The sequence below is a fragment of the Manacus candei genome, unplaced genomic scaffold, assembly GCF_025592945.1.
Source record: "Manacus candei isolate 608988 ecotype Guabito, Panama unplaced genomic scaffold, ASM2559294v1 h1tg000014l, whole genome shotgun sequence".
Lineage (NCBI taxonomy): Eukaryota > Metazoa > Chordata > Aves > Passeriformes > Pipridae > Manacus > Manacus candei.
This window is the reverse complement of record NW_026138062.1, coordinates 43,013,963-43,039,455: the sequence shown is the minus strand read 5'-3', so window position 1 is coordinate 43,039,455 and position 25,493 is coordinate 43,013,963. Positions and strand designations below refer to the sequence as shown.

At 43.2% G+C, this 25,493-nt stretch overlaps 1 protein-coding gene across 3 annotated transcripts in view; it reads right to left on the bottom strand.

Annotated features, from left to right (window-relative positions):
- Positions 1–25,493, bottom strand: part of MTMR2 (myotubularin related protein 2) — a 63,817-nt gene that overhangs the window by 1,445 nt on the left and 36,879 nt on the right. For 2 of the 3 annotated variants that reach the window (XM_051780140.1, XM_051780139.1), the window contains exons 3-14: positions 24,037–24,112; positions 20,706–20,800; positions 20,418–20,528; positions 18,231–18,332; positions 17,452–17,535; positions 10,212–10,361; positions 9,248–9,436; positions 6,886–7,071; positions 5,799–6,005; positions 4,134–4,226; positions 2,473–2,586; positions 900–1,076 (exon numbers count right to left, since the gene is read on the bottom strand). In XM_051780140.1, coding sequence (XP_051636100.1) covers positions 900–1,076; positions 2,473–2,586; positions 4,134–4,226; positions 5,799–6,005; positions 6,886–7,071; positions 9,248–9,436; positions 10,212–10,361; positions 17,452–17,535; positions 18,231–18,332; positions 20,418–20,528; positions 20,706–20,800; positions 24,037–24,112 — 1,584 coding nt within the window. The remainder of the gene's footprint in view (positions 1–899; positions 1,077–2,472; positions 2,587–4,133; positions 4,227–5,798; positions 6,006–6,885; positions 7,072–9,247; positions 9,437–10,211; positions 10,362–17,451; positions 17,536–18,230; positions 18,333–20,417; positions 20,529–20,705; positions 20,801–24,036; positions 24,113–25,493) is intronic. The other variant, XM_051780141.1, reaches the window with a different exon arrangement.

Sequence of the window (25,493 nt, the reverse complement as noted above, 5' to 3'; positions counted from 1 at the left end):
CTTACACACAGCTCTGAGAGAAGGGGGGGGTCATACACGAGTATTATGAGTCACACACCTGGGGTACAGCGTAGTTGCTCTGGCTTTGAGATGCTCATTTTGATCCAATGTGCACAGTGCAATGGTGGCTAAACAAAACAGTGTATATGTTGAAAGATGACAATTGCCAAACTGACGTTTCTGGGGGATGCTGGCCATGGCATATTGGCCTGGACATTATTTCAGAGTTTTAGGGGAAAAAAAAAATACAGATTCATCTAAATGTTTTTGCATGGTTCTGACTGTAAAGTGGTTGTTTGGTTCCTGTATCTAACACCCCAGAATTGCAAAGCTGTCAACTGCAGTTGGGCACAGAAGCAATCTGGGAAATTTTGTCCCTTCCTCCTAAAAAGTGATGTCAGCCTTCAGGGCCATGTTCAGTGTGCTTGTTTGAGGTGCCTGCCCTGGGGTGAGCCAGTGTCCCTGCTGGCTGGGGTCAGGGGTGTAACAGGGCTGCAGCCAGACCCCTGTGCCTCAGGCAGCCAAAGCAAAGCACCAGGTTCTTGTTGCTAGTAGCCTAAATAGAGTCCCAAAAATCCTATCTAGAATCCTACATCCAGGGAAGTCTTGGGATTCTTTTGTGAAGAGAATTCAGAGGTTTTTCCCATATTCTAAGTGAGAAATTTTCCAAATTGCTGAGTATATCCAGCTCCTGCAGATTTCACAAGCTGAGCACCTACACCAGCCAGCTGTAGGTGCTGCTCACTCTTGCTGGCATTTGAATTTAGGCTTTTGTTTTTAAATTTAAGCAGTGGCAGCATAAGTTTATACATCTCGTGCTTCAAAGATCTTGAACTCCAAAATAACAATATCAGTACTAGCACAGAGGGAAACAGATGTAGGATTCGTGGAAGACACACCTGAGGCTTCATCCTGGGGTTCCAGCGGATGTAGTAGCCGACCCACAGCTCGAGGTGGCGCATGCTGGCCACAGGATACAGGACATGGTTGGAGTAGCTCACGTACAGGGGGTTAGTAAAGTCTTCCAGTTGGCTGTTGATGTAAGACCAAAGTGATACGGTCTTTTTTGGAAGGCTCTGTAAGGGAAGGGGGTGGAGGAAGCTTTATTTGCCATACAAATTCCAGTTATCTACAAACTGTAGCAGCATAGACATATGCCTGTCATTAATACGGAGCTGGTTGCTTTTTTGTAGCTTAAAAACCCCCAAAACTGTTCTTTTGATGTGGTTATTGTACTAAAAGCACATGGATGCAGGCAGGCATACACATGCCCTGGCACAGAACAACCCCTCTTAACCACCCAGCTGCCAACACAGACCAGGAATTGCCATTGGCACAGCAAGGGGACACTGGCATGTGAACCCTCAGTGCTTTAGTTAAACTTCACTTCTTTAAAGTGCTCCTCAAGGACTTGCTGGAGTATTTAATTGCAAAGGAAATAAAGAAAACATTTGACTTAGGCCTGATCGAGTGGAATAATTAGACCTGTGAATAGCCCCACTGAAACCACTGTTGAAGTACCTCCTAGATTAAGTACTTCACTAGGCTGAGGCCTTTAAAAAAAAAAGCCACATGCAAACAGCATGCAGATTTTGTTTTCTGGAAATTACAATTATTCAATCACTGCTGATTCCAGAGAAACAGGGATCCTGATTTCACTACAGTAAAATGCTATCATTTTTATATTACAGTTAGGTTTTATTGTTTGGGTTTTTTTAACAGAAGTGCTATCAAATATGATCACATCAGGTCCACGCAGCACTGCCCTAACATACCTCTGTGCTGTTAGGCTGCAGCACTTTGGTGACAGAATGCCTCATTTCTAGGTAGGTGAGACTGAGTGAGTGTCACTGCTTTTCCTTCTGATTCCAGACTGGGTCTGAATGTACACATCTATATGCTCCTCCCTTGGCAAATAAACCTCAACCAGACTGCAGGGCAGAGCTGGCTTGTGGCAGGACATAGAGGCACGTCCTTACTAATACTAGGAGCATTGTCATCTCCAGGAAAAATGCAAGCACAGCAAAGACACACATTAAGACCAGTTATGTGTGCAGAATGACAGCACACTCTTTGTAGTTAAAAGCACCTGAAAGGAACCACTTCAAGGAAAAGAAGACGACAAAAAGGTACCAGTTTCCACAGAAAAGGCTACATTAAACTAAAGTTCAAAGCAAAACTGCATTTCCACTACCTGAGAGACACTAGGAGCTCTTCAACCATAGTGAGCAACTGAAAGTGGAAGCACTGTGCAGAAGGGAGATGGTGTTGCTCTGAAATGTGAAGTTTCCAACAGACAGCAGGCTGTGCAAACAGGAAAACCCCAGGTCCCAGCTGTTGAGACAGGGCTTGGCATTTCCCAGACCCACATCTACCACTATCTTTGAGTGAGGAACCAACTTCCCTAGCAGTATGTGGTGAGCTAAAGCCATCCCAGGAACAGGCTTTCACCTCGGAGAAAAGCCGTCTTACCTCTTTCACTCTCTGCTGCTCACTGCTGCACAGGAAGGTCCCAAACAAACAGCTGTACAGGTGATCCAGGATGGTGATTAGGAAGTACTCATTGAATTCAAATGCTGTAGGAAACTTCAGTCAGAAACAGAAAATTAGGTTGGGATTTTAACACAGGAAAATAAACTTTTTTCCCACTCTGTAGTCTTGGTAAGGAGTTGGCCTCTTGATTTGTCCCTGTTCTCTGCCTGGCTGGATATTCAGAGTCTTATTTGCTCCTTCTAGAAGCAAGAGTTTCTCTCTTGGAAAGCTGCTTTGCAGTTGCAGAGAGGAATTTTGAGCAAAAGCCAGAGGTCTGAAGAGTTAGACCACTGTGTTTATACACACTCAGTGCTGCTTCAAATTGAAGCTTGCCCTGCTACGTCTGCCCCTCATGCAGACCATGCAACCAGACTGTGAACGAAAGGCACATGTCAAATAATGCATTAAAAAAAGTGGAAATTTCCCAGGGCCAAAGGGAAATAAGTCATGTGTGTAACGCAGCACTTCCCAGAGGGAACAGCAGGGAGGAATCTTGCAATACAGGTCAGCAGGAGGAACAGGTGTATGAGCACAGGCCATGTTGTTGAAGTTCCATGCAGAAACAATCAGACCCGAGACAGGGAAAACTGAAGCTCCGCAAAGGGTCACTAAGAATACATGCACTGAACTGCAAACACATGCTGGGGCAATGAAGAGGAGAGAAGGAGGCCGCCTTCTCTCACAACCATCCTTCTCTTCCCAGGCTGCCCCAGTTGCAACATCCTGACCTCACCAGCTGCAGGTCAGGATGCCTGCTTTTAGGAGCAATGAAGGAGAGCATGATGAAAGTGACTTCAATGATGGTAAAGCCTCTTTTTCTCTCTGTGTGCGTATGGTATGCTTCATATATAGTGGCATCCTTCTTTCCTATTTCTCCTGGTTTAATCCATGATAAGCCTAATTTTTTTTCACTGAACTGCCTGACCACAGCTGACATTTGTGCCACAGAAGACACAAAAAACCTTCCAGGTCCCACATACCTGGGGAAAAACCTCCCAAACATAGGAGAACTCTCCTGGACTGTACCTTTGCCACACCCAGCCTGAAGTGAGGCACTCAGCTCTGTACATCATGTATGAATTGGGAGCAGTACGTCTGCCTTCAGAGGAAGCTAAAATAGAGCATGTCTTGCTGCAGGTTTGGTTATGGGATCAGCTTGAGCAGAGGCAACAGGGATCTGTCTGCACCCACCCTGCTTGGGACTTATATTAGCAAGACAAGTCACTTATGCTTCTGAAGGCACAGTGGGCTACTGAGGATGGCTGGGATGTCTGTTCCTGCCTATGCTAAGTGTGAGGCAGCTGTCACCTTTTTCAGGATGATGCAAGCTTCTCCCAAGCTCACATTTATTCTAGCAGCATGTGGGCAAGCAGCACCCACTGACAAAGTCATATGATGCAAGCCAACATTGTGGTCTTCCAGTGCATTTGTGCATTCAGGCCCTTTGCTAAACAGACTCCCAAAAAACTTGTTGCCAGAGTCAAAACAAGAGTACAAGCCCAGGAAGGAGAGCCTGTAATGGTCAGTTTGGAAATCATTCCTGTGTCCAGACACTGTGCCATGTCTTGGTACACTGGCTTTGTAGCCACCCAGCAATTTACCTGTCTTGTCATTTGCCAGACACAGTCGATGAACTGGAGGAAGACAGGAGAGCGATCAGCGTCTGCATGATTCTTATCTCCATGGCCAACCCTCTGAAACAGAGCAGGACAAAGAACAGGAGTTGTACAGGGCTTCACAGGGAAGCTGCTGGGATCTCCTGCCAGTCACCCAAACCTTTACCAACAGCTTTAAAAAGCTTCAAACGAGTCTTGATTTTGCTTTGTCCATATCAGTGAGTAAAGGAGGAAAGGATAACTACTCCCCTCATCTCTGAAGTGAAAATTCTTTATGGGGATATTTTCGTGCTAAATTAAAACAAGGGCTGTTTGAGTAGAGGCTCCAGATGCTGTGCTGGCACTGATTTCAGTTAAAAGCTAAAGTTCAGAAGGAAAAAAAATGAGAATGCTTTTTGCTTCAGTTGCAGCTGTTGTCCTGGCTACTTCAGTAGTACATTGTGCTCGATCTAAACACTACCTACAGGCACGGCATGTGGCGATAACTGTCACGCAACACCTCGCAGCTTCCAAGTGCTGTACAAACACTAGCCCAGCCCATCTCCAGCCACCTCAAGAGAGGCAGTGATGACACTATTCCCAGAAGTAGGCCTCCAACCCTGACCATGCTGTGTGGCCAAGACGTGAGGCAGGGTTCCTCATAACTACTATAGTACATTAATGGTTATGTATTACCAGGAGCCCCAAGTACCGTACAAAGAACAAGAACATGTATGTAACAGAGATCTCTACCTCTTCCTTAATGCTGTTCACCCCTCACCAAAGGAAATCACTATCATTATCTTCCTTGTCTAGACAGGGAAGAAGCTAAAACAGTTGTTGTTCAAACACCAGATAACAAGTTTTGCTGCAGCAGAACCTCAGTTGCTTCAGTGCCTCAGTTTCCCCACCTTCCTCAGAGCATTTGACAATGCAACTCATCACTGCAAGTGCTGTAAAAAGACCTTGCTCTAGCCCTTGCCAAAATTAAACAACCACTAGAAAACAGCTACAAGCAAAACACAATAGGAACAAAGACTGAAAGAATACTACTGAAAGGCTCTCTCAGTTCCCATCAGTGCAAACCATAACAAATTGCTGTGTCACAAGCCCACAAAGCTGCCTCTCTGCCAGCTACAGGGACACAACCACAAGCTACTCTTGGTCCAGGCTCAAACTGCTGATCAAACCTAGGCAATTAGAAGCCTCCACAAAAATAAAGTGTGCCTGAAGAAAACGTGAGGTCAAGGTCATAACCAAATTCTCCAAACTCTTCAATACCAAGGCATTTCTGATGACAGTGGCCTAACAGTCTCAGAAAATTGAATGAACTGTAAAGGAAGAAAAAAATACCCCAGTGGTCTCAGCCAACTCCCAGCAGAAATGCCAACCCTGCACCCAAAGCACACTGTTAGTTCAAGCCTAATCATGGAAACATGACATGTCAGTCAAGACACCTGAGAGATTTAATACCTCCTGTGCCTCCTGCCTAACTAATGCAGTCCCCAAGGAAGTTAAAAGATTACTGGAATTATAGGCAGAAAACAGCAGCAGCATCTTTCACCTGTCTTCAGCCAGGAAACTTCTCACAAGAATGGCTAAACTCCTTTGAAATCCTTCAAGGGGGACAATAACTTTCCATATAGTGCCTTCCAAGGGCTAGTGACTCACCATCTGAAATCTGTGGCCAAAGCTTAGCCACTCCTTCTCCACCAGGACTTCAAAGCCCCTGATAGTTCGGTAGTAGCCATCCAACATGAGCAGAGAGAGAGAGGTGAGCTGGGCTGTCCGGTCCCAACCATCACTGCAATGTACAACCACAGATGTCTTCCCTGACTCTACTTTGTCAGCAATCCGGAGGGCTCCAGCAAGAATGAGCTAGGACAAGGAAAAAAACAAATTACAAAACCTCTTTGGAACAGAAACTATGAATGAAAAATGCCTAGTGACAACACAGGACAAACCAAGGGCTCTGTTTGCCTCAAGCAGAATGGTAAATCAGTTCCAACTACTTTGTAACTAGGACAGCAAACTGTGAACACATGTTTTAGTCAAACAAGATGACAACACATCTATACTGTAGTGTAAGCACAACTCTAGAAGAGCCTTTGCTTAAGCTCAGTCCTTGGACAGGTCAGGATTTAAACATAGGAGTATTTTGTGTGTGACATGAATACAAAATGGCCATCACCTTGCAGCTGCTCCAGGAGCAGATCTGCCCCTGTCTGCTTTAGCAGAGCAACAATGTAAACTAGACATTTTTAGAAGAGAAAGAACTTAATTTGAAAACCCACATCTGCAGAAGCTGAAACATTTTGCCTCCTCATTCTGACTCTGCTTGGATTCCTGAAAGGCTGACAGGGCACAAACTCCCAGCATTTGCTGGTCTGGACCAGGCAGTAACACTAGGATGACAAGGATCCCTGAGTCAAGACCTTGGAAACTCTGGGACTCCTGAGCTCTAACCAGAATTTTCACAGGAACACATTACCCAGGAACACCTCATTTTGGAATATTTCATTTCCAAAACACCATCTTTCAGTATTTCAGGCCCCTCTCTTGTCCCTCTTCCATTCTCAAGATTCCTCACTCCAAGAAACTATGGTTTTAGTTGTTCACAAATAGAAAACAAATTCTAAGTCTTTAAATTTACCATGAATGGAAAATCCTGGAGTTAGCTCTGGATATCTTTCCAGTGAACAGACTGGTAAGGACTTGTGGTTGCTCAGCCACATGCACTGGATGCAGACATGCATACCTTGATATGCTCTAGCCAGTGAGTTGACTCTAAATTAGACAGCCAGTGAGTCTCCTCGATATTGGGATACACAATTTCTTTCAGTTTTCTCAGCGACTCTCTCATAACATGAATATTGTGAATGTCCAGGAACACTAATTCTGCATTCTGATAGGCATCCTCGCTCTCATAGCCCCCTCCTTTAGCCTGAAGAACAAAATCCACAGACAAATCATTAAGCAAAAAAATATTTTATACTTTATCCCGGTCATTTGTCCTGAGCAAACAGCAGCTGACAAAATACCACAGGCTACCTAAAGCAGGCAGAAAACACTGGCTTTATCTTACAACTGGGACCAAACATGTACACGCGCACACTTTGTGTCTCTTTCCTGCAATAGCTAATGAATGCTATAATTTTTACCAAAGAATACCACATTACAAACCTTCTTTTCCTCTGTAATTATCATTTATCTCCATTCAAGTTGCTAGCTCATTACATTCGTTATTCTATCATTTAAAAATTTAACATACTATTAGAGAGGAGTATAACCCACACACTAATTGCCTTTCCTAAGCAGTGGGAAAGGCAGATTTAAAAAAAAAAAAAAAAGAAAAAATGAGCTTTAGTGCAACAAAGCAGTTCTACCATTAATACAGAGCTTAAAGTGATGGTATGAAACACAATTTTTAAAAGGGTAGAAAGATGAACCCTGAAACTACTGACCTGTCCTCCTCACCTCTGTGCCTGGCAAGATCATGGAACAGATCCTCCTGGAAGCTATGCTATAACACATGGAGGACCAGGGGGTGATTTGAGACAGCCAGCACAGCTTCAGCAAGGGCAAGTCCTGTGTGGCCAACAGTTGGGTGGATGAGGAATTGGATGGTCACAGCCAGAGGGTAGTTGTCAATGGCTCAATGTCCAGTGAGTGACAAGTGGTGTCCCTGAGGGGACATCACTGGTATTTGGACTAGTGTTATTTAATACCTTCATCAATGACATAGACAAAGGGATCAAGTGCACTCTCAGGAATTTTGCAGATGACACCAATATGAGTGGTGATGTTGACATACCTGAAGGATAGGATGCCATCCAGAGGGACCTGGAGAGGCTCGAGAAGAGGGTCCATGGGAACCTCATGAGGTTTAACAAGTCCAGGTGCAAGGTGTCACCTGTGTCAGGGCAACCCCTGGTATCAACACAGGCTGGCGGATGAGCAAAATGAGAGCAGCCCTGCAGAGAAGGACTGAGGGGTGCTGCTGGATGAGAGGCTGGGCATGAGCTGGCAATGTGTGCTTGCAGCCCAGGAAGCCAATTGTATCCTGGGCTGTATAAAAACCCAAATGGCCAGCAGGTGATTGTGCTCTGAGGGTGGTGATTCTGCCCCTCTACTGTGCCCTTGTGAGACCTCACCTGGTGTACTGCATTCAGCTCTGGAGTCCTCAGCACAGGAAAGACATGGAATTGTTGGAGTGAGTCCAGAGGAGGACCACAAAAATGACCAGAGAGCTTAAGCACCTCTCCTATGAGAAAGGTTGAGAAGTCTCCGGAGAGACCTTATGGCAGACTTCCAGTGCTTAAAGGGGGCTTACAAGAAAGATGGGGACAGATGTTTTAGTAGGGCCTGGTGTGACAGGACAAGGGCTAATGGTTTAAAACTAAAAGAGGGTAGATTCAGACTAGTTATAAAGAAGTTTTTTACACTGAGGGTGCTAAAACACTAGAAGAGGTTTCCCAGAACAGTGGCAGATGCCTCATTCCTGGAAGCATTCAAGGTCAGGAAGGACAAGGCTCTGAGCAACCTGGTCTAGTGGAAGATTCCCTTGCCCACGGCAGGGGAGGGTTGGACTAGATGACCTTTAAAGGTTTTTTCCAACCCAAAGAATTCTATGATTCTATAACAGCAGAAGGAACAGAGGAACATTCCTAGACATTAGCTATCCCCAGCTATATTTTGAAATAAAAATCATGATGCCTGATTTTCAGAAGTACTGAGTATCCCCTGCTCCCATCACAGCTAACAGGGACAGAGTGCTGGTGCTTTTAAGAGGAAGCAGTTTTCCAACCATGTGAAGTGGAAAACGGTGATACACAAGATCCAGAGGGTTAGAGTTTGACCTCAGTATTACTTCATTTTTTGTCCCCCTTGCAATTTCATTTCCCATCCAAGATTAATATAATGGATCTTCAGTAGTCACATTGATATCTTACAAATATCAGTGCAGGTATAAAAGTCTGTCTAGAGAATCAACTCATTGCATGCAGATTTGCCCAAGGGAAAACCCTCTTGTGATCCTTAAGAATAATATGAGGTTGAGGTGGGAAACGTGCTCTAAATTATTACATTCCCAGTTTTAGACAGAGGAAAAAGCACCCGACCTTATTGGCTACAGCATTCACACTAGGCCTTGCATCAAATATGAAGATTTTATGAGACTGAGCATTAGAATCCATGATGGCTTGAAGGTACTTTTCATCTTCCTTGCTTCGCTTGCCGCTCACTCCCACCATTGGCTGGCTACAGCGAGTGATCGTTGCTTGACTTTCTGGGTGAATCCATGACAAGACCTTTGAAAACAAATGGGAAATAAATGAAGGAAAAATGGGATTCATTAAACTAGTGAAGTGTTTCACCTGTAATGGCTTGGTCTGGGATCCCATCACGTATTAGCTGGTTCCAGAAGGTTGGATTCTACTAAATCACAACTGAATGAAAGAATGAACTCTTCTGTCCTTATTCATTCTTGTGGCATTCCCAAAGTTTGAACAAACAAAAGGTGACCAAATAATTTGACTTTTAAATATGATGCAAACTGTTTTTCTGGCTGTTGTGTGAGTCACTGTGTGGGCTATGTCTTACTTTATGTTATACCATGTCAAAGTTAAGTACTTTAGGAACAGATAGAATTTTCTACAAACTTTAGAAGTAAACCAGTACATTTTCAGTTACTGCTGAAATAATCATCATAATAATGTATTTTGTCTTAATTTCATTTAACAAGCATTCTCATCAAGAGTATCACTAAGTATTCCTCTATCCGGCCAGACAGTTGTAAGGAGCCCAATAGGGCTGCTTTGTGTTTCTCAGGAATTGAACGGAGATTTGGTCTGAGTTGAGCTAAATTATCTTCTCATTTTGGTTTAGTCTACATCTCTTTCACAACAGTAGTTCCAGCAGATACTGCTGCTTTTCTAAGTCCTCAAACGTGTTGCTGTGACTTTTATTATCCGCTGACCATTTACTGGCTCCCTGCAATCTACAAAGCCTGATCTTGGTATTATTTATAGCCCAAAGGTATGTGTAACAAAACCATATCAAAGTGGCTTCCTTTGTCCCACTCACTGGTATGCGTCCTCTTGATCTGAAAGATGCTACTCTCTTTAATTCTTCATCGGGAATGCTTACAGGCACAGCTAGAATGGCAGGGTATGTATCACAAAGCTCATAGCGCTCATTAATCTTGGTCAGCCTCCAGCTTTCATTGGGAATTCCCTAAAGAGGAAACAACAGCACGTTAGCAAATGAGTTGCTCTGAGACCTTAGCACAGTCAAATCCCCAGACCTGAAATTCAAGGCAATTTTTGTTAATGAAGGACATTTAGGGCTGGCACCTGGGAATGCATTATCTCGGTAACTTGCATTTCATGCCTCTTCCCAGAGAGGTGGATTATTTTGCTCAGGTCACTGAAGAACAGGGAAACTAGAATACTCCAGGCCGGGTCACCTTGGCAAAAGATCTGTGGAGGCTACAGATGTAGCAACACAGGTGATCCCCCTGACTGTATCTTTTAAGATACCTCCTGGTCTCACCATGGCCTCACAGGAGAGCCAGGAGCAGGACAGAATGTGTGACCAATTTACCTCTCTCTTGGCACTTAGCTCAAACGTGGTGGGTGGAAACTGGGGATGCAAAATGGAGATACCAGATAGGATGGAGGGGAGGGGAAGAAGGGAGAACAGGCAGTAAAACACCCCCAAAAAATCAGTCTGGTTTGGGCCTTGTTGAGTGTTTGTGGCACAACTGTGGAATCCTCTAAAACCACCAAAAACTTAATAATCTTATGTCTCTGGCTGCATGACTGTATGTGATGTGCAAGTCCCATGTTTCTGTCAGACTAAGATCTCCTTTTGTACTAGTATGGCTTGGGCTGGGAGAGCAGGGAAGCTACACACACACACATATCACTGAGCTCAGTGTGCCCTGATGGGGAAGCCACTCAACAGCTTCCCAGACAACAACCTTCAGGTAACATCTGAAGCACAATGGGGAGGATCCTGACAACCTGCAGACTTGGTTTGGCTGATGCTGGAAAGGAACAGATCAACATGGAGTGGCTGGTACAGCGTGCCTGCAAGGAGAGATTTAAACAGACACTTGCTGCAGCAGGGGTGAGCACCGACACAAAGCATCTCTGTGGGGAAGACACATCTGCTCTCTGAACATGGCAAGACTGTTAAGCACAGAGTGTGTTTTAGGGGAACATCAACTCTTAAAACAATACATGCTTCTGTTCTAATAAACAGTACTTCATTTTAAGGAGGGTGGTGGGACAGTGATTACCACTGTCGTGGCTCGCACAGGAAATAAATGACAAATCTAACACAAGTCAGACGAGCTGTGGTAATTATGGCTGACCCACACAGACTGCAGCCGGTTCACCATCACAGCAGTGAGTCATGCTGTCAAAAGAGGTCATGGTTAAAAATCTGAAGGGAGGACAGACCTTCTGTCTAATACCAGTCACACACCCTGCTTGTGAACCACCCCTCTGCTGGGGCCCTCCCAGGGAAGGAAATGTTACTACAAGGAATCAGCAGAGCTGCCAGGATCATGAATACCCCAAAACCCTAAAGGAAAGCTATTTTTGGTAGTCTGAAGCCAAAGAATTGGCAGAAACAGGCATCAAGCAATGTGTATACACAGTCCAAGCTTATTGATGGGTGGAACATGCTCAGTCTACCTGCTGGGTCCACCAGCTCTGCTGTCAACCAGGGAATAGCAAGACTCTTGCTCTCAGCTGTGCATCAGCTGTAAACAAGCCGGTTACTACCTGGAAGTGGACTAATGGCAAATTAGTTTCCAGTCCTGTCCTAGTAAGTACATGCAACGGATCCATCAGCAAGACTTGGGGATTTCACCTCCCCCAAATCTGAATGAAAAGTACACTGTCAGCACAGTCTTGGCAAGGAAAATGGGAGCTGACAAGCAGCTACATGGAAAAAAGGCTCCTTTTCATTCTGCCCGGCAACTCTACCAGTGCTCATAGAGAAGATTAAGCAGTGGGCACTGCAAAGCACCCTCTGCACAGTGCTGGGCAGAACAGCTTCAGCACACACTGCTTGGGCCAGAACTGAGCTCTAAAGCTCTCCAAAGCTCTAAGACTTTCATCTGTCACACTGACAAATTTGCAGGAAATCTTTCCTCTGCAATAGCCCAGACCAGAAAAATCCATGACAAGCCCGCAAAGAAAGAAAAAGACGCCATGTGTCAGCATTCAGATTTCCTTTGAATCATGGGGAATGTCTGTTTTCCCCCAGCACAGGAGCCTTGAATCACAGCACCACCCAAAACGCTTTGGATTCGGATCGTGACTTTCTCTAAGGACTGGAAGCAAACAGAAATAAGCCAAGTGGGCTAGAAGAGAAGCTGAATTTGCATGTTCCCAGGACGTTTGCCATAATGCAGAGTAGCTTCTGCATTTATTCGTGCTCCTTCAGATTTGCCCTTTCTCCAGCTGGAATCAATAGAGACAGATAAACGTGATATAAAGCACACTAGTATTTCCTCATCTAAGATGCATTTCACTGCTTCCTGGTAAGTTTTAAGCACCCAAAAACCTACTATCAAACTACACTCTTACAGATATGACTCAAGAAGCCTCTGCAGGCTAAGGAATGGCTCTGGGAGCTGCCTGCCTGTGCACCTGCAGGAACAGCAGGTTGTGATCATTCTGAAGCTGCTAGGGCACAGCGCTGTTGGGTGTCCACATTAGTGACCAAAGGCTGCTGCAAAAGGTCTGTCTTCCTCAGGTAAAATAATGCTGCTAGCAGACCCTGATTTTAGGGGAATTCACATGTTTGGTGGCTGCGAGAGGCCACACCAAGGAAGGCAGCACAGCCACATCCACAGTCATAAATTAAATGTCCCACGAACATTCTCACTGAGACCAGCTGAAACAATGCACCTCACATCCGTGCTATTCAACTCATTTATTCTCCAAACAGGATATAGTTTGTCCAAACTGCCTCCTGGTGATCTTTGGCTTGTGTCAGCCTCTGACACATGGCTAGGTTTAAGAGCAGGCTTTGCAGCCCTCCCTCTTGGCTTGCCTGGCCAGGAAAGTCTCTACAGAAGCATTCTCTGAGGCAGTGAGTACTAATGTTCAGCCTAGTAGCTAGTTAAATCTCAGCTATCTTTTTTTCTGTGTTAGTCAGTAAATAACTGGTTTGTACTCTCGATTTGCATACATTTTGCTGGAAGAGTATCTTTGTGCATGGCTAAAGGTGCTCAAACACACCCAGTCAAAAGAGGGATGTTAACAGCCTGGACTGAAGCTATGTGTGGAACTTGCAATGAAGGTGCCCCAGTGCTTGGGAACGCTCCTTACAACTGTATCATCTAACCATACAGACACAGCCCTTGTGTCATCTCCACACGCAAACTAGACTTAGTTTCCCTCTGGATAGTCATTCATGCCTTACTTTAATGACCTGTGCTCAGTTATCACTTAATTTACACACATTGTAGAAGATGGAGTGTCTTTGTTTGCAGGGAAAAACTGCTGAAGCCACATCAGCATGGCACTGAAACCACTACCTTGCAAAGCACATGTTTAAGGTTAAGCACATGAGGATCTTCCACTGACAGGAAAAAAATTATTTCCTTGCTGGAATTACACACAGTCACATGTCTCTATGGGATCCAGCAGATCGACTCTGAGTTTAGCTATGTAGGTGCACCTTGATCTGCAGCAGGCAAGGTAGGAAGGGTCCTGAGTTACATACCAGCAGTGTCTCTCTCAAACCAGGAAGCTGAGCACATTGGCTGAGGTGCATCCCTACACCAACACAGGACATAGCTGCACAGCCAAGCTGGTCCCTCTGCCATGTACTCAGCCCATGTTGTGTCCACTTAGCACAAGAGAGCTCTGATCTGTTCTGCAGTAGGGACATACCTAGCATAAGCAAGACCTCAGTTAGACCATGGGACATTTAACAGTTCAATTCTCACTTTACTCCGCTACATTACACCCAGCAATCCTCTGTAGGATGCTGTTCTCATGCTCTACCTTTCCCACTCTGCTTGTATACTAATGCTGCGCATTTCTTTTACCCTCAAAATAGGTCAGTTCTTCTGAATTACTAGTTTCTACATGTTTTCTCTGAAAGCAGCAATCACAAGCCTATACTGTGGCTACCTGGTAGATATGACCAGAGCATAGGATCGGACCAGAATGACTTCTGTAGGGAAACGTTACATGTTTTCCTTCCTTACAACCCCTTGTAATATTTTCCAAATGCTCCCCACCTTGTTAAGGAAAATAAAGCTTTAAGTTACTCCAAAGGCATCTCAAGGCCTTTTGGTTTCAACTGTGTCTTATTCACTTCGCAATTCTGTTTTAAACTCTGCCAGCCTGCATGTAATAAAAATCAGGGAGCAATTTCAGTTTTAAATTTCATTTGCCACATGTGATTCTATTTACCAACTAAATCTCAAACCTCTCCGAGTTCCTTTTGTTCTCTACAGGTTGTTTATTACTCCCCATAGTTTTACACAATCACGGATTTTTAATAAGTTACATATTTCCATCTTTCCCAAGAATGCTAACAGAGAAGTCAGGAGTTTACTGAGTATCTTCCCTAATTGCTACAGTTGCTATCATATCAACACACTTCTATTAATCTTAATGAAAATTATAATAAATAAATCATACCACACACAAGCTTGCCACATGTACCAGTGTAGACCACAGATCCTAGTATATATGTCTTTTCTGAATGCCTGGTAGTTGGAGTTTACTTTTGATCCACTCCCCTCTCTCTATGATCCTGCTTCCACAGGAAAAGACTGACCTGGCCTAAGATATACCAAGTTAACATCTGGTCATACTGCTGGGCTGCTTATGCCCTAGGCCAGCTCTTCTGTAACAGTTTTTAAACCAATTCCAAAAAGTCCTGCTGACTGTGCATATGTCCTGCTTTTCTATTTCTGATCACAATTCACAGAGTCAGTGACATTATCTGATTTGATGATGCCAGTTTTGTTTCACTGTTAATGAATGCCTGCTGCCATTTCAGGACATAATCCTGATTTACTGTAGTATTTGTTATTGCTTTAGCAGAATCTGGTTGGATTAAGAAAAAAGGCTAAGACATTCACACAGATAAATTGAACATCCGTAGTTATAAATGCTAGAATTAAATAAACAGACTGAAATACCTAAAAGTTTTGGAGGGGACATAAAGCATCATGCTGCAGGACCCAAATCAATCTAACAAAAGGGATGAAATTCTCCTCCTGGCCACATCATAACACAAACATCTACTGCAGTACGGTTTGTCTCTTCTTCGGCAGCTGGTGTTAGTCACTTTTGAAGATAAGCTACTGGAACAGATGGATTGCGTGACCTGGAATGGTAGTGACTGTGGCCCATCATGGGTAAAATTCAGATAGGCTGTGGCTGCAAAATGTCCTGATTGGGTTCACTTTTGCAGTTACCATTGTAAAGAAATGACCAAGGGCTTCAGCACCGGGACATTAGTTTGGTTTCTTGACATAAAAGCAGTCAAGCAAAGTTTTTCCTTTCTACTCAAAAATGATACAAAAGCAGCATAGCACAACTACACATTGCAGGAATGTCTCGAGTTGACATGTTTTACACACAACAGTGCTACCTCGTGTGACAAGAAACAAATATGCCATGGCCCGGTCTCATTTTCTTTACAGAAAGGCCACGAAGAGATGCTAATTACATGCATGCAAATACACGTATCCTTTCACCACAAAACCAAACTCCTGCCAAATTTAAGGTACACCAGATCACAGTATAAAAACACTAATATGGACAGATAAGCTTCTATTATAAAAAAATGACATGGCAGGATTAAGAAAGTAGAACAATTTACTAGGAAATTCATAGGGGTCACCCTTCCTCCTTTCCAGGTATTGCAAGAATCTCTTTGGTACATCTGTTTTAACTGAAGCTTGGCTAAGCAAATACTGTGCTTTTCAGTGGAGATCTTTAGTTGTTACTCCAAAGTTCTCAGACCTATGAAGAAGCATCTTGCTTAAATAGCTTGGACTGCAGATCCTCCTCTATAAACAGATCTTTCCATAAAATAACCACCAAGAAAGAGGTAAATTCTGAATGAAGCAAAAATCACTGCATTATCTGGTCTTGTAGCCAAAGTTGACCTTAGATACAATATGATTACAAACGACTGGATTTTGTCTCTACTAGGATTTTGGATTGTGGCACCTCATTGCAAAACATACACTTCTTGAAATGAAGGCAGCGTACAGTAAGATACATCTCACTTTCAATTAGCAGCCTAGAAGCCAGCGATCTATCTTATGCAGCTATTTTAGGAGAGAACAAATCACCCCCTACAGTGAAGAGCTCTCTCCCCATCTGTTAATGACAGGCCTAGATAACCAATTTAGAAGGCATGCCCAGCTTTTAGAAGACTAGAGCTAGAAAAATGAATCCTTACATTTTGGATGCCAGAAATCAGATGAACAGCTAGGCTAGGACAGAGGTCTGGGTTTGTTTCATTGTAAGAGAAAGACACAAATCTTTAAATTACATGGCTTAACATCTCTTAATTTAACAAAGGAAAATTGCTTTTATTGGCAGATCTAGATGAGACAGATGTTTACTGTGTCCAGGGCGAGCGTGTCACCAAATTGAGCTCTTTCCTCCACTTGAGAATTTTATGATAGGAGCAATTCCATTATAAAAACCAAAATTCTCTCATCTTGTCCCCCGGGGAGGACCACTCAAGCTCTTACCACAGTGTTCCTAATTGACAGCCTGTCACTTCACGATCATAAATACATTTTGACCAGTCTACTCTGGACACACTACAACTGTGTGTTCTAAGCTATGGTAAATCGCAAAACCCTCTAGGTTGATTCCTATGCTGATTCCCTATGATAATAAAGGCATTCTACTCTTAATTTTTTTCCTCCCAAGTTCATGTTTAAGACAGGAAAAACTGGAAAATATTAAAACTGATACAAGCAAACACTGAGGTGTGAAACTCAGCAATGAGGTGTGAAACTCAGCAATGTACCTACAATGCTCCTCACCGCCAGCAGCAGCTGATGACCAAGCCAGAGCATTAGCTTCTTCTACTGAAGGCTGAAGTCAGCTCTCTGCAGCCTGAGCCAATCTCCATCAGTGGATGCTACTATCTCTAAAGCTATACTGCTGTCATCCATCACTGCAGTGTGGAGAACAAAATCCAGCCTGCACAACATTTGTCAGTAGCATCATTATCTGCTCCACGTGACCTGTAACTGTATTACTGCACAGAGCCTCACTTCTGAAGAGTAGAGAGGATGTGGCACAATACCCACCTGTCTTCTGTACTCCCAAATTGGGTCGTATACTTTCCATCCATTTTCTGGGAAAACTTCTTTGTACTCAAATGCAAAAAGTGGCTGAAAGAAAGAAAATTTACCATTAAGAGCCCACTCAGAGCCCATTTAAGGATGTTTGATATCTCAAATACTAATTCATGACTGACCCTTCCTTTTTCCCCACTGAACTAACATTTTTTTTAGGGCTTTGTGAAAAAGATTAACCCTCTTGCTGTATCAGATAACTCGTACAACAATGTACTTTCCAATACACCCCTGATCTTGCTTGTCTATTACCTAGTACTATATGGACAAAAGGAGTTTATTATTAAAGAAAGAAAGAAAAAAACTACTTGGACAAGAATTCTCTTACATATTAACAAACAGTTCCTTTCAACCAGCATTTGAAACAACAATTGCAGCGTCATAACATTACAGAGCAGAGGAACTGCACTTCAGATTTGGGGCAGTGCAGTCACCATTAGTTGTAAACCTCTGACGGATGTCACTGCGCTTTGACAACTTTCCCTCTGTCGCAAGGCTTCATCACTAAGTCATTCTCCACGCATGAAAGAATCCAGCCCATGGTGGTAGACTTTTCCTGTTTTCTATATGATTTAAACTCCTACCAACTTCAGTTAAAAACAGACGTAAAACCCACTTCTCCTCCTTCAAGAAAATGTACCCCATGCGAATGCTGTACCAAGTAGAAGGACAGAACAAAACAGTTTACTGCCACTCTGTCTTTTGGTAAAAACTGAAGAGAAAACACTTACCAGGTTATTTGAAACCGGGAAAGCATATTTCATTAGGTTCTCAAATATGGACCGTCTAGTTCTCCCTTCAGGCTTATGAGCAAATCGCAAGTTTCGAATATCCTAGGATTAAGAAAAAGAGGGACATCAAGTTGCAAATTTCTGAACCACTTCAAAATTCAAAGAAAATTCAAAAGCCAGAATTCAAAATAGGGTCACATCACAATGCTCCTTCTAGTACTGATTTAATACTGTACTTGGAACACTTGTACTGCAACGCTGGGCTTGGCTCAGTGGTTGTCTGCAGACTCCAGCAAAGCCAGCCCCAACTGCAGAGGAGCCAAGGAAGTGCACAGGTGTTCCTGACCACAGCACCTTGCCTTCACATGAAGCTCTATACCTGCTGAAAGTCTAGGGGAGAGCCCTGCTCAGGGACAAGCTGTCTCTGATCAGCAGGACTTTGTGAGACAGATCTCCTAGCTCTCACCGAGCTCTCATGCCAAGTTGTGCCAAAGGACCACTGGAAGAGTCTGCCTCACAAAGTACCTCCACAGAGCTACTGCATGTAGGTAGCCTAAGCCCAGCCAGCTGGGTGCAAAGCATTCAACATCATCTCCCTTTAAAGCTTCCATCTCTCAGAGCACTCTAGAAGATGTCTTGAAACCGAGAACTCCTCCTTCACACAGCAGTAGTTTCCTCAAAGAGTTGTAACCCAGGACCTCCTTTCCACACTCATCTACAAAATCAAATGCCAAAACTAAATAAAGCATCTCTAAGGTGCCAAGTTCTTCCAGCTAAGCCCACAACTCAAACACTTGCAGTAAGCAGTTTAAAAGCCACCAGCAGGAAATGAGCTATCAAGTTCAAGCATATGAAGATTGTAGAGCAAGTCAGAGAATGAGATAAACAGATGAAGACTTTGCATCCTCACAAAAACAGATTACGCGACTGGTCTCAGACAGAGAACATTTCAGGATGTATAAGCTATATCGGCACCTCTCTGTTATTGCACTGAACTGCTCTGCATACCCTAGGCCGAGCAGGCTGGCATATATATATATATATATATATATATATATGCTACAAAGGGCCAAAACACTCATCATACAGTTTGTGCCCAAGTTTCCCACCCGGGCAAACAATGCAGTTCATTCAAACTTGACCATGTGTACAAATCTGCATATAAACAAAATGGCTGAGGACTAGGAATGCAGATCAAAACAGGGAACAAATCAGCTTGCCAGCACAAGGACCCCATCCCTATGCTAGCCAGGGTGGATTACGACTGCAACAGGACAAGGGAGCAGCTGGATGATTTGGTACAGACTGCATCAGCTGGTCTTGACTCAGTACACCCACAGCCTGCTTAGCTTCCTGGTGCCTCCAAGTCACAGCAGTGACTGGAGTAGTTTGAGACTCCTTTTCACTCTGCTTTTAACCAGCAAGTGGCATTCATTCCTCTTAGCCTTCAAGGGCTCTGACAAGAGCTTTAAGCAGCCCAGGACCTGCAAGGTTCTGAATTCAGCTTGTCCTATGTGGCCAGTGAGGCAGGCAGAGGGGCCATGCCCTGGTGAACAGCAGTGGTATGGATTTAGGAGGGAAGATGGGGGCATTATCTGCTTCGTGGGTATACAGTGAGCAGACACAAGAGGCAAATTGTTAATTTTTATTGAAGTTTGTATTACCAGTTATTCCAAGGGTTCTTGAGAGGCACAAGTGAAATATGTACTACCTTGAAAGAAATGAAAGAACAGCCTCGAGGAGGACTGAAGGCTACTTGCGAGTCCCTCACCACAAAGCACAGCAGCAGGTGGACATGAGCTAATGATTTAGGAGGAAACGTGCTCCTTTCTTGCTCTTGAAATGCAAACGAGAGAAAGGCATACATACTGCATTCCACAATAATTGGAGTCTACCTGGAACAGTATGATGGGCAACCCTGAGAACTGCATTAGTAGGATGCAGGCCTAGGTTTCCTCTAGAAAGAAAAGCCACTGCCCAGCAAAAAGCCTGAATAAAGGTTTGTATCTTGTCTTGAATGACTGGTACTGGACATACTGAAAAGTACTTTTAAAATCAGATGGTTTTTGATGCCTGTGAAGTCATCCTGACTGAAACATTTTGGAGAACTTCCTACAGTACTACAGAGAAAACCTATTAAAATATATGTTCCCCTTCCCCTGCTGTAAAACACAGGTAAGAGTTTACCTTGCATACAATCTCCAGCCCATAGGAATTCTCACCACGACTGGAAGCACCTCCAATTTTCTCCACTCTGTTGATTACACCTAAAGATGCATCTAGGACAAAAGGAGGGTCCTGTAGACAGTTGAAATTTGTGAGTTTAAAAAGGGGAGGGGGGAAAATCCCCAGCTCCTGCTCCCTTATGTCTATATTTTCAAACATACAGCTACATTTCACACAGAATTACACTCAAAGAACACCTATGTCTAAAGATTAAACAGCTAACAAAAGCAGATTATTTCAAAAGCTTACCCGTTCCATGCTTTTAAAATACAGTCTATAATTGGTAACAGTAAGGGTTCCTCTGATTGCTCCAGTGAAGGGGCAGATGTAAGTAACATCCTTAGCTTAAAAAAAAAAAAAAAGAAAAAAAGTTGTTGATTTCATGGTTTAAATTATGGGAGAAAAATTATAACAGCAACCATAATAGGGGGTTTTACTTTTCAGATCATGACATTAAAACAAGCTTCATCTGGGGTTCTAGCCTAGAGCCTGAGCTAATATGCAAGTTTCGGTTCTGTGGAGAAGGTAAGAGTTTGAGTAGAAGTAGTATCATCACCCAGAATCCTACATTTGCACAGAACTGCTACCCTGTAAAAAAGCCAGTGCTTGGCTGCAAACTGTTAACTCTTACTGCCAGTAGCTGAGAACACCATGCATGAAAAGAGGAGATGACTTCTGCCTGGATGCATGTCTCTGAAGCTGACAACAATCTGCATAAAAGCTAAGGATTGTCCCCAGTCTGGTTTGTGCCACCTAGGACAGAAGGTAGTTCTCCCACATGTGGTTTTTGGGGTGCTTGGGTCCTTCTGCACACTCTTGCATGCAGAGTCAGCCCTGGGATGAAGGCCCTCTTGCTGAAAGCCAGCAGAGCTACAATGATTTGCAGCAACCATGAATCTGTACAACACCCAACTGCTGGTGATTTTAGGTCTGAAGTCAGCGATCAAGTTACTCTGCAACAATTCAATTATTTTTGAAGCTGAGTGATGGTGACTCAAAACAGTCCCCTTCTTAAAAGGCTTCAAATGTTTCTCACTTGTTTCAGCAAAAGGCTGGTTTTTCACAGCAAACACCCCTCCTAACTGCCTTTCTGTTTTACATCAATTAAAAATGCCAAGATTTAAGTTGTTCCCTCCCCACCTCTGCCGCCTATCACGTCTCCTGCCACTAAAGCAGTTGGCTGGCTGTGCCGTGGCAATGGTTTACACTGTCACCAAGAAGTAATGACACCCCTCAAAAACACAGAGGACATCCACTGACCAGAGCTGCCAGATCCATGAAAGAACTCCCTGGATCATCCTAATAACCTCAAGCCCCTGGACCCCATGGGACCCACTGTGCAAGGGCTGTGTCAGGAGGACAGCTCGCCTACCCTCCAGGTGACAGCCACCACGCACATGAGGTGTGAGGCTACTGAGGCATCAGGATGGGGACCTTAATTTCTTCTACCTTTATCTCATGAGATTTAGCCTGGAGGGAGAGAAAGAGGGAGTCTGCCTTACTCCAGGGCTCTGGCAACTCATATAACTAAATCATCCTCACATGAGCTCTGCTTCAGCATAGTCTTCAACAACTCTCGAGATCTGGATGTGGAGAAGGATCCTTAAAATATCAAAAGTGACTAAGAGCAAAATATGTAGCACAGAATATCTGATTAAAAAGAAATAAAATATATATACATGCTAGTAATTCCATTATTTATTTATTTATTTATATAAATTTACATGCATTTGTTTGAAGGACAGTTAAACACAAAATGCTTCTAGCCGGTCCTAATTAAACCAACTGTTTCATTAGTAGCTGATTATTAATCACTTCTTTTCAAGGACTAGTTTGACAGAGATTTGAAAGCAGACTTGTGACGCATAATAAGGGTAAGGGCAGCCTGCCTGGTTTTTCCACTAGAGTTCCCATTATTCAAAATGTAATTCAAAATGTTTAAAAAAACCCCAACAAAATCTACTAATAACAAAAGCATGCATTTACATCTGAAAAAGAACAGGATTTCTGAGTAAATAGAAAAGGTGCTAGAAAAATGTTTTGCAGGTAAGGAACCCCAGGCATGATCTCAAACACTGGCCTTCCCAGCTTGTAAGCCACATCACCTTTCACATTTGCATTTTATTAGCTTGGTTTCCTAAGGAAACAATTTTACTTAATTACACTGTGCATGTACCTACACACATGGCTTGTCTGACCTTAACCCCTTCACAGTTGTTTGATTTCAGCAGTCTCTACCTGATAAATAGGGATCTCCAAGGCATTAAAATGCTTCAGTCTGTTTGTGAGAATGGATGCCAGCTATAACAGAGAGGTTGTAGTAGTGCTAGCACCAAGGGAAAGTCTATTAAGCTCAGTCTTTGGTATATATAAGAGAATACCTATGGGAGAAAGAAACTGAAAACCAGATCTACTAATTCCCTTGCTTGTGGAATCCCTGTCTTTTACAGGCCAATCTTACCCTACATTATTGGGTTAGCTGAAAATATTTTTTTCTTGCCTTCCCTGTAAAATACAAAAAGAATTACATTTGCCTTTCTTGACACTTTTAACAGGAAACAATTATTGCTGATGAATAACAAATATTTCCTTTTTGCTGCCTTTAACTTCTTGCTGGACCAGGCAGCTGTTGTCTGGGCTACTCCAAAAGCCACCCAGTTTTACAGATTTATATGGCTCATCTCATCATTTGTCAACAGATAAAACACTGGAAACTCTGATCTCTTAAACTATTCCCTAGGAACCCCTCAAAATATAGTCCTGCTGTCAGAGCTAACTGTGTCTGTGGAGTGAGTTAGGTATCAGTCTGCAGTGTTTGGTTGGAGTACGAGTTCAAAGTCCTTAAGAAAGAGGTAGAGAAAAAGAGTAAGCACTGAGGTGGATTTTTTGGGGTTTGGGTTTGTTTGGGTGCTTTTTGCTTGTCTTTATTGTGGTGTTGGATGTGGTTTTTTTTGGTGAGGTATTTTCAGTGTTTTTGAATTTTTATGTTTAGGACTGAAGTTGCACTCTTCCATATCATTTTAAGAGGAAAGCAACATGGCAAAGAAGTGAATGAAAAATCTTTCCCAGAAAATTAATCGAGAGGCTTACTCAAGCTTTCAGACTGGAGAGCATCAGTAAACCTGATGCATGTCAGAACATCTGGATAAAAAAAAAAAGAAAAAAACCATCCCCATATCACAGCAAGTACTCCGCAAAAGCACCATATCCTTTCCTGGAGTCCATGACAGAGATTTGACACAAATTGTGCTGTGTCAACCTAAGAAGTTAACCTGTGGCAAGGACAACGTGAAACAGTGGATCCATGTCCTCTCAGGAGGCAGGAAATGCACGGCTCTACAACCTACCTCATCACTCATGCTCAGGTGCCTTGAATTGCTTTGTATTTGCTACCTGCTAAAAGGAGACACATAGTTACCTTGGTCTCTGTGATGTGCAATAGCTCGACTAATGAAACAACCTGATCATGGCTTTCAAAACATCAGCAATTTGCTGTTGTTGGTCAATGACTGCCAAGGTATTTTGCTCTATGGATATTCTATTTGGTCAGCAAACAACAAGGAATTTCCTCTTCACGTACCCATGTCTTTAATGGTTTCCCCTGGTAGCAAAGGTGGCTCTTCCATTTCAGCCAATTTATTAGTCTCTCTCAGGACCTAGGCAAAAGACAGAAGTACAAACAGAAATTCATTATGTTTTCATGAACCAAGAAGTTTACACTTACCTGCCAGGGGCCAGTGATATTAAGGACAATAAATTATTCAAAGATTTTGAGGTACTGCCTAGTGTTTGACCCTCTTCAGAGGTCAACACCAGGCTCTGTGCTTTGGCAGCATACTTCCCAGGTGTCCTTTCATGCTTCAGCCTTCTCCTGCCCAGCCCACTATCACAAGTTGAATTCTCTCACAGTTACGTACAGAGCCAAAGGAACCAGTTCCTTTCCCAGTTGAAGTGATCAACTATTACCACAATGCTATCAACTGTTCAGCAGAACAATTTCTAGTTTACACTGAGGAAAGTTGAAAAGGACACCTTGTCACACCACTGTTTTCAGTGAGGGTCTGAAAACTGTGTAAGTCCTGACTTAGATCAGTTTAGAAAGGTTCTGTTTTGATAGGCATGTATAGGAGGTACAGTTTTAATTTTTTGGGAGATTTTTGGCTGCCAAATGACCCCTTCTCCACCTTCCTTTGGATTCAAGTTATTCCACAGGGCATGACTTCTCACACAATTGATCGCATTTATGCAAAGGTTTTCACAAGAACAGCTGCTATCATGAACAGATGGACATTTTAGGAAAGCACAGTTGTAACTATGAAAGCATAACCTGAGGTCTAAATCTATGGTAAGAACTAGGGGAGAAAAGCAAATATAAGTGACCAAGATTAAGGCTAAGTCTATGTGGCCCAAATGCAGATGGATTTAATCATATTCTCCATGCCTCAAACTGGCCAAATGACCACAAATACAGCAGCACACTGCTCGACCTCTTAACGCAGACATAGAGCAGGTAAGTTAGTTTAGACTTCTCCTTGTGCTATAGAAACCACAAAACTTGGAATTCAAAGCTGGCATGTGTCCCACCTCGAGAATATGGGCAGAAGGAGTTCATTGCTGCTTACAACTGAATGTGCAGGCTTATTCTCAATCTCTTTAACATTATGCAAGGAAACACAAAGCATTGTTTCAATTTGATATCAGGAAATCCCTGCAAAGAAAATTCAAAGACATAGCCCAAAGTGGCATTCTAGAACCTGACACGTCTGTGGTCAACTTTCATGTAGGATCAAGCCAGAGGGAGAGCCTCTGGAAATAAAAATTCTCTCAACTATGCAAAAAAAGTGGAAACAAAACCCTAGGAAAGCCCGCCACAATAAGAGCACGTTCCAGCATTTTCACACAACAGATTGATGCATAGATGAAAAGATTAACAAGATCAAAGCCTTCTTGAGAACAAGATATACATTTTAAAAAATGCATTCAAAAGACTCTTGGAAAAAATTAATAATTAAAGTGAGTGCAGTCCCAGTTTCCTAA